The 16,722-nt window shown below is 35.4% G+C and overlaps 1 protein-coding gene across 1 annotated transcript in view; it reads right to left on the bottom strand.

The window, feature by feature from the left end:
- Positions 1 to 16,055, bottom strand: part of LOC145245591 (dynein axonemal heavy chain 6-like) — a 99,643-nt gene extending 83,588 nt beyond the window's left edge. Inside the window, exons 1-3 of the mRNA XM_080107166.1 lie at positions 15,817 to 16,055; positions 4,175 to 4,393; positions 3,899 to 4,066 (exon numbers count right to left, since the gene is read on the bottom strand). Of these exons, the coding sequence (XP_079963292.1) occupies positions 3,899 to 4,066; positions 4,175 to 4,375 (369 nt within the window). The 5' untranslated portion in view covers positions 4,376 to 4,393; positions 15,817 to 16,055. The remainder of the gene's footprint in view (positions 1 to 3,898; positions 4,067 to 4,174; positions 4,394 to 15,816) is intronic.
- Positions 16,056 to 16,722: the final 667 nt, after the last annotated feature.

Genomic DNA, 16,722 nt, shown 5'->3' with positions numbered 1-16,722 from the left:
ACTCATTTACATATGTATAATCGTGCACGTTTTTTGCTTTAGTAAATTATAATCTGAAGTGAGGAGCACTGTATCATTGCGTTTTGTTTAAACTTTGCCCCCTCATCTTAAATATGCTTACTCATTCTATTATTGGAGTGTAAAAAGATTATAGCAATTTTTAATAAACATGAATTAATTGTTTTGTCTAATAAACATGAATTCATTGTTTTTTCTAATAAACATGAATACATTGTTTTGTCTAATAAACATGAATTCATTGTTTTGTCTAATAAACATGAATACATTGTTTTGTCTAATAAACATGAATACATTGTTTTGTCTAATAAATGTGAATTCATTGTTTTGTCTAATAAACATGAATGCATTGTTTTGTCTAATAAACGTGAATTCATTGTTTTGTCTAATAAACGTGAATGCATTGTTTTGTCTAATAAACATGAATACATTGTTTTGTCTAATAAACATGAATACATTGTTTTGTCTAATAAACATGAATACATTGTTTTGTCTAATAAACATGAATACATTGTTTTGTCTAATAAATGTGAATTCATTGTTTTGTCTAATAAACATGAATGCATTGTTTTGTCTAATAAACGTGAATTCATTGTTTTGTCTAATAAACGTGAATGCATTGTTTTGTCTAATAAACATGAATGCATTGTTTTGTCTAATAAACGTGAATTCATTGTTTTGTCTAATAAACATGAATGCATTGTTTTGTCTAATAAACATGAATACATTGTTTTGTCTAATAAACATGAATTCATTGTTTTTTCTAATAAACATGAATGCATTGTTTTGTCTAATAAACATTAATGCCGGGCAAATGATAGGAGGACTTAGTAATATAGAACACTAAAGAAGAGTACTGGCAGAGGTAAGCTCTATTGACACTTTTCAGCACAAGATTGATCTATCTGGAGGCAACACACAAGTCAACCCCTCACTTTTACAATGCCAGGCACCCTCTTGCACTGTCCAATGTACAAAGATCGAACCATTTGCTAGTAAGGACAGCAGGTGTAACAAAACATAGCCGATGAACGTGTTTCACTTTGAGTGGAATGAGGTACAATTTTAGATGAGTGCCTCAAAGTTCTCTCCCTCCTGGTGACAGTGGATGTAACCAGGATGCCTGGAATCCATGCAAGATTTAGAGATATACCGAACAAACCAATAAACCAGTATGGTAATCAGATCTCTACCTTTGCAGACATAGTTGCAGACTTATTTGTGTGGACCCGAGATTCAAAAACTCCTTGGGTACCTAGATGAGCACCTCATGTCAACTACATCCATAATTGCTGTCGTCTCACCACGTTTTGGCCAAGTAAGCCTCCGGCCGGCTTTGGGTAGGATTGAAACTGCTATCTTCAGACAATTCTCACCTGGAACCGTAGAGATTCAACGCCTCTATCCACTGCGCCACGGGCCCCAAAGGGCGATCAGGGTTGGATTCTTTGGTCTTATAAATCCACGTTTATTTATTATCTGATCTTCCATGGTTGGGTCCGTACCGAATGGTATATATTATTATTAAATTGAAATTAATTATTGAGATGAGTTTTATTTATTAATTTATTTTATTGTGGACTATTATCATCATCTTTATTAGTTGTTGTTTCATGACGTTTCGGCCAACTATTCTTCTAACCTTCGACGACAACAACTAGTGAAGGCAGTAATTGCTAAGAATGCAGTTAGGAGATTCGGAGTTCCTATCCGTCGCAGTTACTACCTGACAAAGGCCAGAGGAATAGTTGGCCGGAACATCGTAAAACAATAATAGTCCGCACTAAATCAATTATTAAATAATACTCATCTCAATAATGAATTTCAATTAACCGGTACTTGTGCATTTAACGAACCAGACGTAACTCAGCATTTACTCGGCTTTGTCCGGCGCACGACGTCAACAACCGGATAAAACCGAGCGTTGGCGATAAAATAAAAACAACGCTACAACAAAATAACTGTACAATGAAATTGTAAAATGTAGAAACATAAAAAAATTAAATAAGTAAAAAGCAAAACCCTACCGTTCATTTATGTTTTTTTTATTAATGTTGTTTGAAATTGTTTTCTGTTTTCAAAATAAATACATATAAAACAAGTTTTTTTTTGTTAAATAATAGGAAACTTTTTTTGTGTCTGAACTGTTTTTTTTTTTTTTTTTTTCAATTTTTAACATAAAAAACATATTGTCTGTGTCTTAAACATGTAAAAGTTAATATTTTTTTTTGCAACTGGAAAAATGGAAAAAGCCTAAACAAGGGCCAATAAAAAGCATTTTGGGGGGGGGGGGTTAGGAACAAGGATTATTTGTAGATTTTTTTTCGCCAGAGACAAGGACTTTTTTTTTTTTGTTGCCAGAAACAAGGATTTCTTTTTATTTATTAGTGGAAGGAGGGTTTCGGCGTTCTGGATCTGGTCCGCAAGGTTTGTAATATTCATTATTATTTCGTCAGTTATCTTTTTAAAATTATTTTTTTTAAAACTCTCTTGAAATAAGCGTTTCTTGAGTTGTGACACTCTTCCAATTGATAGCGAAATTCTCATCTGCTTGATCGGCAATGCTCGGTTATATCCGGCTGTTGACGTCATGCGTCGGACAAAGCCGAGCAAATGCTGAGTTACGTCTGGTTCGTTAAATGCACAAGTACCAATTAATTACATAATATGAATTCGAATTGATTTTTGACCGGTAAAAATAGCTGCTAAGGGGTCAATTTTTTTTAATTAGAACTTGGCATAAGTAAGTCGACTGAATGTGTTATTTCAACGCATGCGAAAATATACATTTATATCCTTAACAAAGTTATTTTTTAAGTTTTTATATGCATATGAACTTAGATGGAGAGATATATGTTTCGGTTTCGAGTCGAGCTGATAGCATCCAAGTTATATCTGATCTTCCATGGTATATATAATATTTAATTAGAATTCATTATTGAGATGAGTATTATTTATTAATTTATTTTATTGCGGACTATTATCCAATTAAAGGCTTATTTGGCCAAAACGTGGTGAGATGACAACAACTATGGATGGCAGTAATTGCTGAGAATGCAGTTAGGAGATTCGGGGTTCCTATCTTGTCGCGGTTACCACCTGGCGAAGGCCAGAGTAATAGTTGGCCGAAACGTCGTGAAACACCATCTCAGAAAAGATGAGGATAATAGTCTGCAATAAAATAAATTAAATCAGTGTTGGTACGTAATTCTCACAGTAATTTAGAGCTGGCAATATATAGGATACATTTATCAGTTTGTTATCTACCAAATATATATATATATATATATATATATATATATATATATATATATATATATATATATTGTCTTTGCAAGGGCTTCGCCTCTGTGAAACACATTACCGCAGGACTGCTTTCCTGTTGATTGCAACTCGGTCGTCTTCAAAGCCAATGTCAAGAAATTCTTGTTAAAACCCACCCCATAAGTAAGAAGTTCATTCTATTGATCGATGTTAGTAACTTTCATAGTTTTCCTCATTTGTCAGCAGCCAATCATTTTAGTCTCATTAATTTCGATCCGCTCTTAGCCTTAACGAGTGATTACTAAATAGTCAAAGAAAAATATTTAGGATTTAGCATCAGTAAATATTGTTTTTTATATTTATTGTTTTTTTAAAAAAATACCTTCATACATTTCTATGACAGATTCTGCCCGTTGGTCTGTCACGTTAAGCATTTTAATCACAAAAAAATGCAGATTGAACGGAGACATCAGAAATGGCAGTGTACAAGGTAGGGGGTGGTCACTGATATCTTATTAAGGTTATTTTATCTATTTTTTTTTTCCTATTAAAAATTGAACGGAGACATCAGAATGGGCATGGTGCAGTCTAGTTAACAATAAATGGTTGCACTTACTGGTGAGTGATGATCTGGGGAACTTAGGATTCTTTTCTCAATCGGAGGTGCAGCGATTTTCGGCAAAATGGTGGGTGATTTTCTTTTCACTTTATTGGCAACAACGTCCATTGAAGTCTGCTGGAAACGAGCTGCTCGTTGACTTTGTTGGTACCTTTGCAAAATTGGCTATGCAAATAGATTAAAAATGGACCAATGAAAATTGTATTTAAATAAATCGTTTATTTTAATACATCTTTTGTTATAAGTCAATAAATAAAAAAAAAAATGATTTACCAGTGGTTCTGGCATTGGTTCCACATATGTCAAAGAGTCTCTTGTTTGGATTTTGGCTGAATGTATTAAATTTGAACACAGCGCATTCCTATTCAAAGTGTGCTTGCGATGTTTACTGAGATACCGGTGACTCCAAATTTCATCCGCATGATCTGCCAGCTTTGGGCTGCTTCCACTGGGCCATTGGCTGAACCCACTCATCGTGGCAGTTTGGATCTTCTATTGCACGAGAACAAAAAACAAAATGTAAAAAAAAAATGTAAAATTTCATATAAAATTAAAGGAACATTCGACAGACCAAAAATGTAATAATTTTAATTCAATCAATACCAGTCAGATCAGACAATTTGAAATGAAATAATAAAAAGTTGAAATACTTGCATGTTAATAATATATAATTAACCCATAGGATACCAAACTCAGGACGGGTGTAAACAATAAATATAGCATTAGTTTTAAATTTTAACATTTTTTTCTTTCTTTCTTTGGGGTGTATCGTACGGTTTCAGTGGTGCCACCCTGCACCCTTAATTATGAAGTATATATATTTATAGAATATATATATATATATATATATATATATATATATATATACTTCAAATCTCGCTAGATTCAGCCACTCTGATGAGTCGTAGACGACGAAACACGTGTTAATGGATAATTATATTTTAAAAACAATATGTATGCCGCTCCCCATGTGGGGGGTACCAAGTTGGTTAAAAGGAAAATTATTCACAACTCGCATTTAGGTAAAAATGCACTTTCGTAAATAATTGAATTCATTCAAAATGTATCCCCAAAACAAAAATAACATCTCTCTCTCTCTCTCTCTCTCTCTCTCTCTCTCTATATATATATATATATATATATATATATATATATATATATATATATATATATATATATATAGTGCAAAATTTTGTTGAAAATTCAAAGACTCACGTTTTTTATTATATAGGAGAAGATAAAAGGCTTTTTATAACCTTCGTTTATTTCCTTAAATAGACACATTGAGCTTAACTCAAAATTAACGGTGAATGGTTTTAAAATAACAATCTAGACCCGTTAAACGAAAACGGTATACATTGAAAGTAACGACATTTCAAAAACAAACTTTTAAAAAATTTATATATATATATATATATATATATATATATATATATATATATATATATATATATATACTAGCAGTTCAGCTCGGCTTTGTTCGGGCCCTATGTATTGTTCATAACTTTATGTGCCTAAGTATATATATATATATATATATATATATATATATATATATATATATATATATATATATATATATATATAAGTTTGACTCATGTTCAGGTAACCTACATATCAAATTTCAAGTGTTTAGACTTAAAATGGCAGAAGAGTTTTGTAGAGTCTGCCAAAATCAACTCTTTCAACTTTAACCTCTTGGCAGCCAAACCTTCGCCCAAAACTGATTAAAAAATTTGTTGCATATCTGAATACCCTTTATGTCAAATTTCAAATGTTTAGACCCAAAATTGGCTGAATAGTTTGCTAGACTCTGCAAAGGTCAAATCTTTTGAACTTTAACCCCTTGGCAGCCAAATGTTTGGCCAAAAACCGATTAAAAAGCTTGCCCTATGTCTGAATACACTTTATGTAAAATTACGAATGCTTAGACCAAAAATTGGAGAAGTAATTTGGTAGAGACCGCAGAGGTCAATGTTTTTTCAAATTTGACCCCTATTATGAACCCTTAACAGTTATTGTTTTGAGCTTACATCAAATTAAAAAGTTTGATCCATGTCAAAGTAACCTACATTTAAAATTTCAAGTGTTTAGACCCAAAATTGGTAGAGGAGTTTGGTAGAGTTTTCAATGGTCAAATCATTTAACTTTGACTCCTTGACAGCCAAATTTCTGACCGAAAACCGATTAAAAATAGACCTTATGTCAAATCTCAAGTTTGTAGACTGAAGATTGACAGAGTAGTTTGGTAGGGAAATGTACACACAGACACAGAGGCAATTTCACTTTTATCTTCTCCTATATAATAAAATGACTGCAAAACTTTCCCTCTGGACCAAAGTATCGTAGGTTTGCAACAACAGATGCCACATACAAATTCACTACAGCTAGCCTATTAGCCACTATCATATGTAGCTTTTGAACACCATTTTAGACATATTCAGTCGTTATGATAAAATGCTACATTACACCCGACAAGCAGCACCATCACTATCGCAACATCTACAGAGGAAGGAGCTCCTATTTTTCTCTCTAAATATTTAGTCCTACGACTGCAACTAGTTGTCACCGGGACCAATTCTACATTTTTCTATGATGCTGTGATTACACCCAACATAACTGGTTATTAGATACACAGACATAACATAACCTTTCCAATTTCCGATTCAGAAATAATAAAGTCTCCCTTCCCAAATTCCGTTCACTCTGATCAGCTGAGCTCTGAAAATTCTATTATTCCGGATGGCATTTATTCCGCTTATAAATGAACACTTACTAAAATTCAAACATGGCGTCACTACAGTTCTTCTGCGTGTGTTTGTTTCTGTGTATTTGGTTTGCGTCTTAAATATTTATTAAAACCCACTTCCGATATGAATAATTAAAAAGTTACCTACCTGCATTATTTTCACTAAAAATAGACTGAAAATAAGGATCTTTTCTTTAGATAAGAAAAAAATAATTAACCAAACTTTTTGTTTGCGTGTTCTTGTGTCCGAGTGTTCGATTTAACAGACGTCTCAAATATAAACAAAAAAATGCCTTTCATGTCCACTTTCTATCCAATCAATGCTCAAAGAAAACAACTTTTCTAGAATCTTTTTCTGACAGCCTTCGTTGGAGCCAGCCAAAATCATATAAAAGGCACTGCATGCGAAATACAAACCAGTTCAGAATGCAGTAAGCAACTCGCCGTCCGACTTTGTCCTTGTGTGTGACGTCAAACCACCAACATGACTTCGTGCGTCTTTTCCTCTTTGACGATATCTGACAGGGTTTTTTATGGCTCGGTCCGATCTTGTTTGTATTGATGATGCTAGTTCCTCGTTTGGCTCTTGTTGGTCTGCTGTCGCTTCCATCTCATTGTGTCTGCTAGTTTCATTATCTGGGGTGAGACTTTCTATTTCAGAGTGGTTGAAGATGGTGCCCTTGGTTGTTGTATTGGGAAAGAGTGTTTTGATTGTAGTGTTTGGCGTATAAAACGACAGTTGTATTGCCTCTCCTTATCATGGCTTCCTCCCATTCATTTGCGTGAAGTCTTAGAGGTTGGACCCAGACATTACTGCCCACATGAAGTTGGCTCAGTTCTCTGTCTTTCCCTTATTATCTTCTTTCTTTTGTGCTTCATGATTCAAGTAAATGTAGCTGGGCTTCAGCAAGGCATCTATGTTTGATACTGTTGCATTTGTGCTGGGCTAGTATCGGTTGGTATATTTGACATGTTTAGTAGCCCAAGTAGTAGGTCCTCTCCCGAGGCCTTGCACTTCCGCATTAGACACTTCATTAATTTCACAGCCGCCTCAGCAGCACCGTGTTCGATAGCTTTTCTGAACTTGCCGGGGCACTTTGACTCAAAATGGCCTTTCTCCATACATCATTTACAAAAGCTGGACATCTGCTATGCTTCGCTGCATGCAAGTAGCTACAGAAAGAACATCTTTTCTTTTGAAGCTGGTTCCCTTGCTCTACTGGTTTTGTAGACTTTCATTATCCGGGCAGCAGCACTTTCTCTTCCCATGTTTTTATTTGAATCCAATTCAGTTGCCATGCAAATGTCTACACTCTTCTGCAGGGTAAGGCTTTGGAGTTTTAGAACGTCCTGTTTTGTGTTTTGACTCCGGATGCCTTCCACAAGTTGGTCTCTTAGCATCAACTCATAGCATTTGGAGCAAAAATTACAGCTCCCTGATAGGAGTCTTAAGTCATTGTAGATGGCGTCAAAGGCTTCACTCTCCTTCTGCTTCCTCTGACGGAACACAAACCTCTCATGGATTTCGTTCGTTATTCCAACAGCATATTCACTTAAGGCCAGCAGTATATCCTGAATCATACGGTCTGAATCTGGGGTGTCGAATATACTCTGGTATATCCTCATGTCTTCGTCGCCAGAACAGTTTTCCAGTATGGCAATTTGTATTTTTCTAGGTTTTTGATCAAATCGGGTCAACAGCAAATAAGTTCACTAAATCTGCCTTGTTCCCGCCGAATACCAGTCTTTCAGCCCCCCCCACGTGTTGGACAGCCATGTCAGCAGACAGGTTAGTGAAAGTAGTTGTGGTTCTTGTGTCATCGATTGATATCTTAAGAGTGCGAGCAGAACAGGCAAACAGTCATAGAGATAAATTAATTCTAGTAAGCACTAGAAGTAAATGAATAGTCACCAAAGTAAACCAAATAATGCTAATAATAATGCACAGGTCACATCGTCTTGAGACGAAATGGAGTATGCTGTTCCCACAGGCATAGAAATAGACAGAGAAAATCAAAGTTAAAAAAAAAGAAGAAGCTTACTGGGTTTTATTAGTTTTGTTTTTGTAGTTGAGAAAGACGTGTTTTCGTTTACCAAGTTGCCACCATGTTACGTGTGTAGACGTTGGTATAAAATGGAGAAACGATACAGAGCTAGGTAGAAATCAAATATACTGTATTGCCGGTCATGTCGGAAGTCGCACTCTCCTCTCAAAGGTGAGTTACCTCAATCAGAGGAAGTCAGTAGGGGAAGTGTACCTCTACAAGGAGAGTTACACAGACAAGGGACAGTGTATTGTTTATACGCGTAACACAACGTAACCCACCTTTCCTCGAACACAGAACGAGGCTGGATTTTCACACCCCATCTGTGTATCTTAACCATTTTTTGTTACAAACAAATTTTTTTGCTTTGTTTTTTTTCAACTACTTTATTAAATGTAACAAAAAATAAAAAAAAGATCACGAGAAATGAAAAAAGTTAGTATTTAAATATTTGTAAGGGTACTCAGTTTCTAATACAACGTTCTAGTAAATCAATCGCCCATTATAAAACCACTCGACATTTTTAGGCCAAATTCGCGAAATTTGGCCTTTTTTAAAAGCAGTTTAGCCTTATTTTGAATTTCGCTTGAAATTTGCCCTCTTCTTTTTATTTTATGCACATATCTATGGTTATCTTCAAGTTTCGTCACACGACAATTACAAATGCTTTGCTGTTTAATAATATCCATATCTCTTTGTGTGCGTGTCTAGGTTGGAATCTGCTGCTGCGCTGCTGCTGCGGTCTATAATCAGACTATGTGTGTGTGCGCGTGTAAGCGTATACATTAAAAATAAATATTTTCACAAAAAAATTAGTAATTTTTTTTTTTTTTGTATAAAATCTGTATTAAAAAACTATTTGTTTTAAAAAATATATTTTCATTAACACAACAAACATATTTTATTATATGTGTAATATAGCGCAGATGCGCGTTTGGCAGCGCTATGCAAATGACCTGGCCATGTGTGAGGTGACGTCACGGCAAGGAAGAAGAAAAATATTATAAAAAGAAGAACATGTGCACAAACCGGAATCACGTTAGAGAGAGGACAGAGATAAACGTGTTACACAGATGAGCTGACAGCAACAGGTTTGAACAAGAGACAAGGCGTTATTCAGGGAAGTACCTGGAAATAAATGTCTGTTGTTTCAACGGAAAAAGTGCGTCGAGTTATTCTTTGTTTGTTTTTTTGTTTTTTGCAACAGTGTTAACGCGTGTGTAAACATGTACAACGTTACATATGTTCATAAAACAAAAAAATGATTATTTATTTTTGTGAAAACAATATTATCAATTATTTATTTTCAAAATACAATTATAATACAATTCTAAATTGGCAATGGGAAAATATTTTCTGACTTTATTATGTGTTGACTTCGACGTCACGTACACACGTATGCTACGAACAGTGTTGAATGGATCTTGGAAAGATCGTCCCACGAGGCAGCAACTTTATGGCAACATACCTGCCATATTTACCACTATCAAAGTGCGACGTCTATGATTTTCCTGTCACTGTCAGAGGAGCAAGCAAGAGCCGGTGAGAAATGTATTGCTGTGGACTCCACGGCACGGGCGCATCAGCATAAGACGACCTAGATCCACGTACACCTATCAAATTGAATTGCACATGATGCCAACTGCGATCCTGAAGGTCTGAGGCAGCTGATGGAAGACAAGAAAATCTGGAGAGAGAGAGAGAGAGAGAGAGAGAGAGAGAGAGAGAGAGAGAGAGAGAGAGAGAATCACAGTGGTCCGGGCAATGAGCCTGACTAGATAGTTGACTTAAAATTCACAGGTGATGCATTTCAATTGTACACCATTTTTTTTTTTTTTTTTTTTAATTTATTTTTAAACAGGATTACAGGAAGATTGAGTGAATTTCATATTTGTCAGAATATTTGTGTTTTTCTATATTGCATGACAACGATACGCATGCGTTTTACAATTACCACGGAAGATGATTAAAACTAGTATAAATTCTAGAAATAAATGAAATATAGAAATATAAAAAAAAAAATTCAAAAATTTAATTTTTATTTACGAGGTTCCTTCAGTAAGTTTCCAGACTTTTTTCTATAAGCACTTTTATTGATAGTACACACATAGGACTTTAGTCCCTTTCAAAGTAATCTTCTCCGACTACATGAAAGTCCTCTTGTGTGAGCGTGTCAATGACCCTCGTCCAGGCCTCTTTCATCTCCTCAATTATCTTCTTATGGCAGCCTGTAAGGTTTTCCTTGGGCTTAGGGAATAACCAAAATCATAGGGAGCAATGTCTAGACTATAGGAAGGGTGAAGTACTGTCTTGATGCTCAATTTGGTCGAATAGTCTGTGACAAGGATGGAGCATCCTTGGGACAAACTTTGTGCAAATCTTCTACATCTTCAGTTCCTCGTAAATAAGGCGCTTATGTCAACGGATACTCAAATCTAAGGGAGATAACTAGCATAAGGGAGATAACTAGCAAAAATAAGCATATTTTTCAAGGTATAATTTGGGACGCTTATTAATTAACGTACACACAAAAAAGTAAACAACCTGTTACAATGAAACAATGTTAATTAAATCAAAAACAAAAATTAAATAAACTTGTTAATTAACGAAAATTAAAAATGAAAAAAAAAAAAAAAGAAATTTGTTTTACTTTATTTTAGGTAATTAGTCAGCGTCAGGATGATGACAACTTTTTGAAGGAAATTTTGAAGTATTTAAACTGTCAATATCTGGCTATGATTAAAGTTTAATTTTTTTTTTTTTTTTTTTTATTATTCCGTAGTTTCACCTAGCAATTCAATAAAGATATACTGTAAAAATTGAATTTAATAATAATAAAAAAAAAAAATTGCACCGGGTTTTCTCTACCTGAGTATCTGTATTGTCAAAACCCTTATTCAACGTTCAAATTGTTTTGTGTAATACGTTAATTAATAAGTTTTGTTTTACATTAATTAATAAGTTTATTTTGTTACTTAACATGGTTATATTTTAAGTTTGTTGATTAACTTGCTTTTTTTTGTTGGTGAAAACTCCGGGACTAACTTCACCGGGCACTTGCAGGTATAGTATTCATGTATTTTTTTTTTACTGCTTCGGTAATTTCTGGGACTAACCTCATACAGGTATAATTTGATCGCTAACTTGTTTCCTTTTTGTAAACTGCTTCGGCAATTTCTGGAACTCAGCTACAGTAATCATGTAATCATTTTTTTTTTCATTTAACATTATTTCACTGTTCTACTGATTATTGCTTATTTTTGCTATGTCTATGCTAGTCATTTCCCTTAGATTTGAGTATCCGTTGATATAATCGCCGTGAATAATCGTGTGTACAGTTCCCACCCTGACATCATACTGTGCCTTATTATCTCTATAGACACACGACGGTCTTTATCCATGAAATTCTTTATTTGGTCAATCAACTCCAGGGTTCTCATTTCCTTACCCCTTTCACACCTCTCATCATACCTCACACTCTTTGCCTTCCTTGAATCTCTTATACCATTCAAAAACTGATGCTCGATTCATGCAAGATGGTCCAAAAGCAGTCTGAAGCATTTCATACGTTTCTTTGGCATTTTTTCCAAGTTTAAAACAGAATTTTATCGCATATCGTTCTTCTAAAGTGTCCTCACGTCCAGATTGCATTTTTGAAATTTACCAGCCGTGACAATCAGGCTTAAGTGGAGTGAATTCTAATTCCTGCTGTAGCTGTTCATTTAAACCTGAAATTATAAAAATTCGTCAATCATCTCATAAGATGTATAGCAATAGCATAATGAATTTTTTAAGAGTCTTCGACAATTTTAAATACCTGTACAAAAAAAATGTCTGGAAACTTATTGAAAGCACCTTGTAGCGTTTAATCTTACAGTTTGATTTTTAAGAAAATGTTATAAATACTTTATTGAAATTTGTGTCAATTTGCAGTTTATTTCCAACTGAGCACTCATTTTTTTAAAATGACGACTTTTATAGGCGATTTGGGCCTGCTGAAAACGAATATCACATTTAAAACAAATAGTTATTCTGATATTAAGACATTGTTCCTATTTACTTGCCTCCTCACGAGAGCAGAGTTAGACACAAGGTTGGTTTTTAACGCGGGGAAAACCCAGCTCTTCAAAAAGGAGCACTCTGAATAGGAACAAAAATAAAAATTGTCCCAGTCATGAAGGATTTCTCCTCCATTGACCGAGGACAGAAAAGATGAAATGTAGTATCAGAACGGATATTACACTTTCTTCCTAGCCAAAAAGCATTGTTTTTTTTTCTTCCAATGTATTACTTAATGGTTTTCATTGGGAGCAATTTTGTTTTATTTAGTTTGAAGAAAAACAAACTTTAAGCGTAAGCTATTATTTATGTTATCGTTTATCCTAACAAATATGTCAGACGTAACCTTTGAACATTGAACGACATGCGCAAAGCCGTTGCTCGTAACAAGAGCCGTTTAATTTTCAAACGTCTTTTCTTTTCATTGTATTGAGCAGATAATTAGGCCTCACATCAGTGAGTGGAGGGGGGGGGGCGGTACGCAAACAAGTCGTATAAAGGAAGGCCCCGAAATGGTGCGTATTCTCTTCTGATGACCTAATATTATCTGCAAGACGAAATACCCCCCAAACATGACTATATAAAGTTTAAATAAAGTAAAAAAAAGATATGCTATGAAATGCCCCCCCCTAAAAAGCACCATCCGATAAAACTTAGAAGAGGAAAGCCCTAGAAAGGCGCTTTATCTCTCTCTTGGCATTAACTTTATCCGAAAAGAAAACAGCTAATAAACATCAGTATATACAAGCCTATAAGATAAGCTGTTCTTTTTTCAAATACAACATCTGTTGTTTGCTTGTTTCATGGCGAGTTTCTGCTACTGTTCCGGTAGTAATTTTTATCCTTTTTATCCTCGTTTGAAGTTAAAAAAAATAATATGACGAACATTAAAGATGATAACGTATTACATTGGAAAAGTCAATGTCTTAATATCAGGAAACGTATTTGCCGCCGCTAGTTTTAAATATGATATTTGTTTTCAGCAGACCCGAAAACTTCTAAAATTCATCATGTTAAAGGTGAGTGTTTAGTTAGAAATAAACTGCAAATTTATCAAAATTTGCCTGTATAATGTTGCGGACCAGGATATAAATACCCTAACTCGCTACAAGAAAAAATAATGAAACGAATTGAATGAAGGAAACAAAGAACTCAAATGCTGGAATAAAATAAACATGTCGTTTATTTTCTGTTGAGAAATGAAAGTCTTGGGTGTACACGTGTTCATTCAGCTGTTGATGACTACGCGCGTGGAAGGAAAGGGGAATGCAATAGAGAAACGCGAAGTGGCAAGCCGGCCTGTAGAAAGAGAGGGTTAAGCTCAGTAGAGCGTCGCGCACATGTCTGTTTTGATGGACCAAAGCGAAGGGAGATAGAGAGAGAAAGAGTGAGAATGTCAATCCAGTTCATGGGGAGGGGAAGTGTATAAAGTGTACGTATGTCTGTATGTACGAAAGCTGGTCCTAAAAAAGAAGAAGCCGCTTATTGCTCTTTCTTTTATAGGTGTTTCCGGTGGTCTTTTGCGCATGTGTGGTTTTCCTTTGAAAGGGGAAGTGACGGTGTCCATGCGTGCGTTATGTGAGTACATGTGTGTACGTTAGCATGTGTGTATATACATGTGAATGTGAGTGCATGTACACGAACGTGAATATATGTACGTGTGTGGACGTGGGCGCATATGTTTGTGTGCGCATATGTATATGACAAGTAATATAGCTTGAAATGTGAACGCGTGTTTTTGTGTGAGACTAGAAAAGGCTCGCGCAATAACCATTACATAACTACACACACATCCGGCCTTGGGAATAGTATCAAAGTGTGGTATCTGCTTTGTCTTTACTTTTTATTAAATGAAAATCGCCCCAGACATGGCATGAAGCCACTTCATGTAAGGAGCTAACAAAAATGTAAAATGATTAAGAGCACAGGAGATGTTATTGGCCTCAGGTTGGGAAAAATCAATCTTAGCTAGAAGGAAAACAGTCAGCAGGAAGTGAGTTCCACAATCCTGCAGTTCTTGGAAAGAAGCTGCTGGAATAGGAAAACTGTATAGAAATGAGGTATCAAAACAGCGAATTGATGAATACCGCTCAACGAGTGAATTAAAAGAGCTGAAACAAAGGAAGCAGGAAATAGATCGGACAATTTTGAAGAACACATGGCATAATAGAATTTATAGAAAAGATTGAGACTAGCAACATCACGTCTGTGTGTGTGCTTGTGTGTGTGTGCGTGAGAGAGAGAGAGAGAGAGAGAGAGAGAGAGAGAGAGAGAAAGAGAGAGAGAAAATGAGAGCAGAGAAGAAAGGGTGGGGGTATTTTTATTTTTGTTCCCGATCCAGAATGCTCTCTTTAGGGAGGGTGGTCTGATTTTCCCAATATTAAGATCCAACCTTGTCTCTAACATTGAACCAAGACAATATAAATAGACACAATGTTTTAAGCAACGTAAAGTTTGTTGTCCTAAGAATGTACGCGTGTAAGTTTTTATTTACTTGTCGGTGTTTATGCATTATACGACCCGCGATTTCCACGAAGTTACTCGAGTTCGCCCGGCAGTTGACGACAATAACCGAAAAAGGCCGATCGTAATGGTAGGGACAAACGTACTGTTTTTTGCTAACACGAATCTAAGCAGGCGACATTTTTCATATATTGGAAGAAATAAAAACTTTAATTTTAATCGCGCAAGTTAGGATTTAAGGTTACCGTCATGGGTTAGGGTTAGGGTTGGGGGTAGATAAATGTTTACTTTTTCGTAGCGTTTTAAAAAATGAGAAACTCTCCACCGGTCTTCTCCGATTATTTTCGTCGGCTGCCGAGCGAGCCCGAACCAACCGCGGAAATTGCGGGTCGTATAATGCAAAAGTACATGCGAGGGCAGAGTGGACACAAGGTCGGTTTTAATGCTAGGAAAATCCATATCCCCAAAAAGAAGCTTGAAACAAAAATTACAATTGTCTCAGTATAGAAGAAAGGATTTTTCCTTCACTGACTGAGGACAGAAAAAAATGAAGTGTAGGCTCAGAACAGATACTACACTTTATGCAAGTTGCGTCTTACCGTAAAGAATCCACTCGTCCTCTTCTCTCTGAAAAATGACAATAAATTGGTTCTCGTACGCCTTTTTTAAAATTCTCCTCGTGTTAAAATGTTTTCTCCGGGAAAGATTCGATTAGTTCATTTTCTTCCACTTTGAGTGACGTCATATTGCGTTTCTGACGTAATTGACGTCTAATCAGTCTATTTTGTTTTTCGCTGTTATTACTATTGTTTTGGAAGGTGACGATGATCTAGTGGTTAACGACACAGATTGACGATCTTGGTGTCCCAACCTTCTCGCAGCTCCTTCCGTAATCCCTGAGATCTTTCTAGAAAGAATTCTGAGTAACAAAATATCGAGAAAACCAATGCCAACAATAGAATATTTTTTTTACAAATTATCAAAGCCTGAAGGCCACTCGAGGATAAATGTTAATGCGTGTACAGTAGTCAATGAGAAAATGTAGCAATCGTTAGCAGTTGAAATTTGGTAAATTGGATTACTTAAGAGAATGGCTCATCAAGAACTTGTTCACATTGGACTTGAAGACGACCATATTGTAGTCAGTTGGAAAGCAGGAAAACGCATGCAGGCGTGCAGTTCTAAGAAAGAAGCTTTGTTCATGGAATCTACGTTTAGGTTTAGGCACAGATAATCTTCCGATTCATACGATGATGATGATGATGATGATGATGATGATGATGATGATGATGATGATGAATTTTCGGAAAGATGATTATTCTGATCTTTGCTGTACGTCACATGACTAAAATACAAAATAAGACCCGGACACAGAAAGTCATCATTTAAGAATGTAACTCTCGCGTTTCTCGTGTCACAGATCTTGTTAAAATAGTCCGAAACATAACAACCAACAAAAACATGATAACGATCAGCAAATAACGTAACAATCAAATGTTGAAAAG

Source organism: Euprymna scolopes, chromosome 23, assembly GCF_053919585.1.
Source record: "Euprymna scolopes isolate OS-2025 chromosome 23, ASM5391958v1, whole genome shotgun sequence".
In the NCBI taxonomy this organism is placed as follows: Eukaryota; Metazoa; Mollusca; class Cephalopoda; order Sepiida; family Sepiolidae; genus Euprymna; species Euprymna scolopes.
The sequence above is the reverse complement of the archived record's forward strand: the minus strand, read 5'-3'. Positions and strand labels throughout refer to the sequence as shown.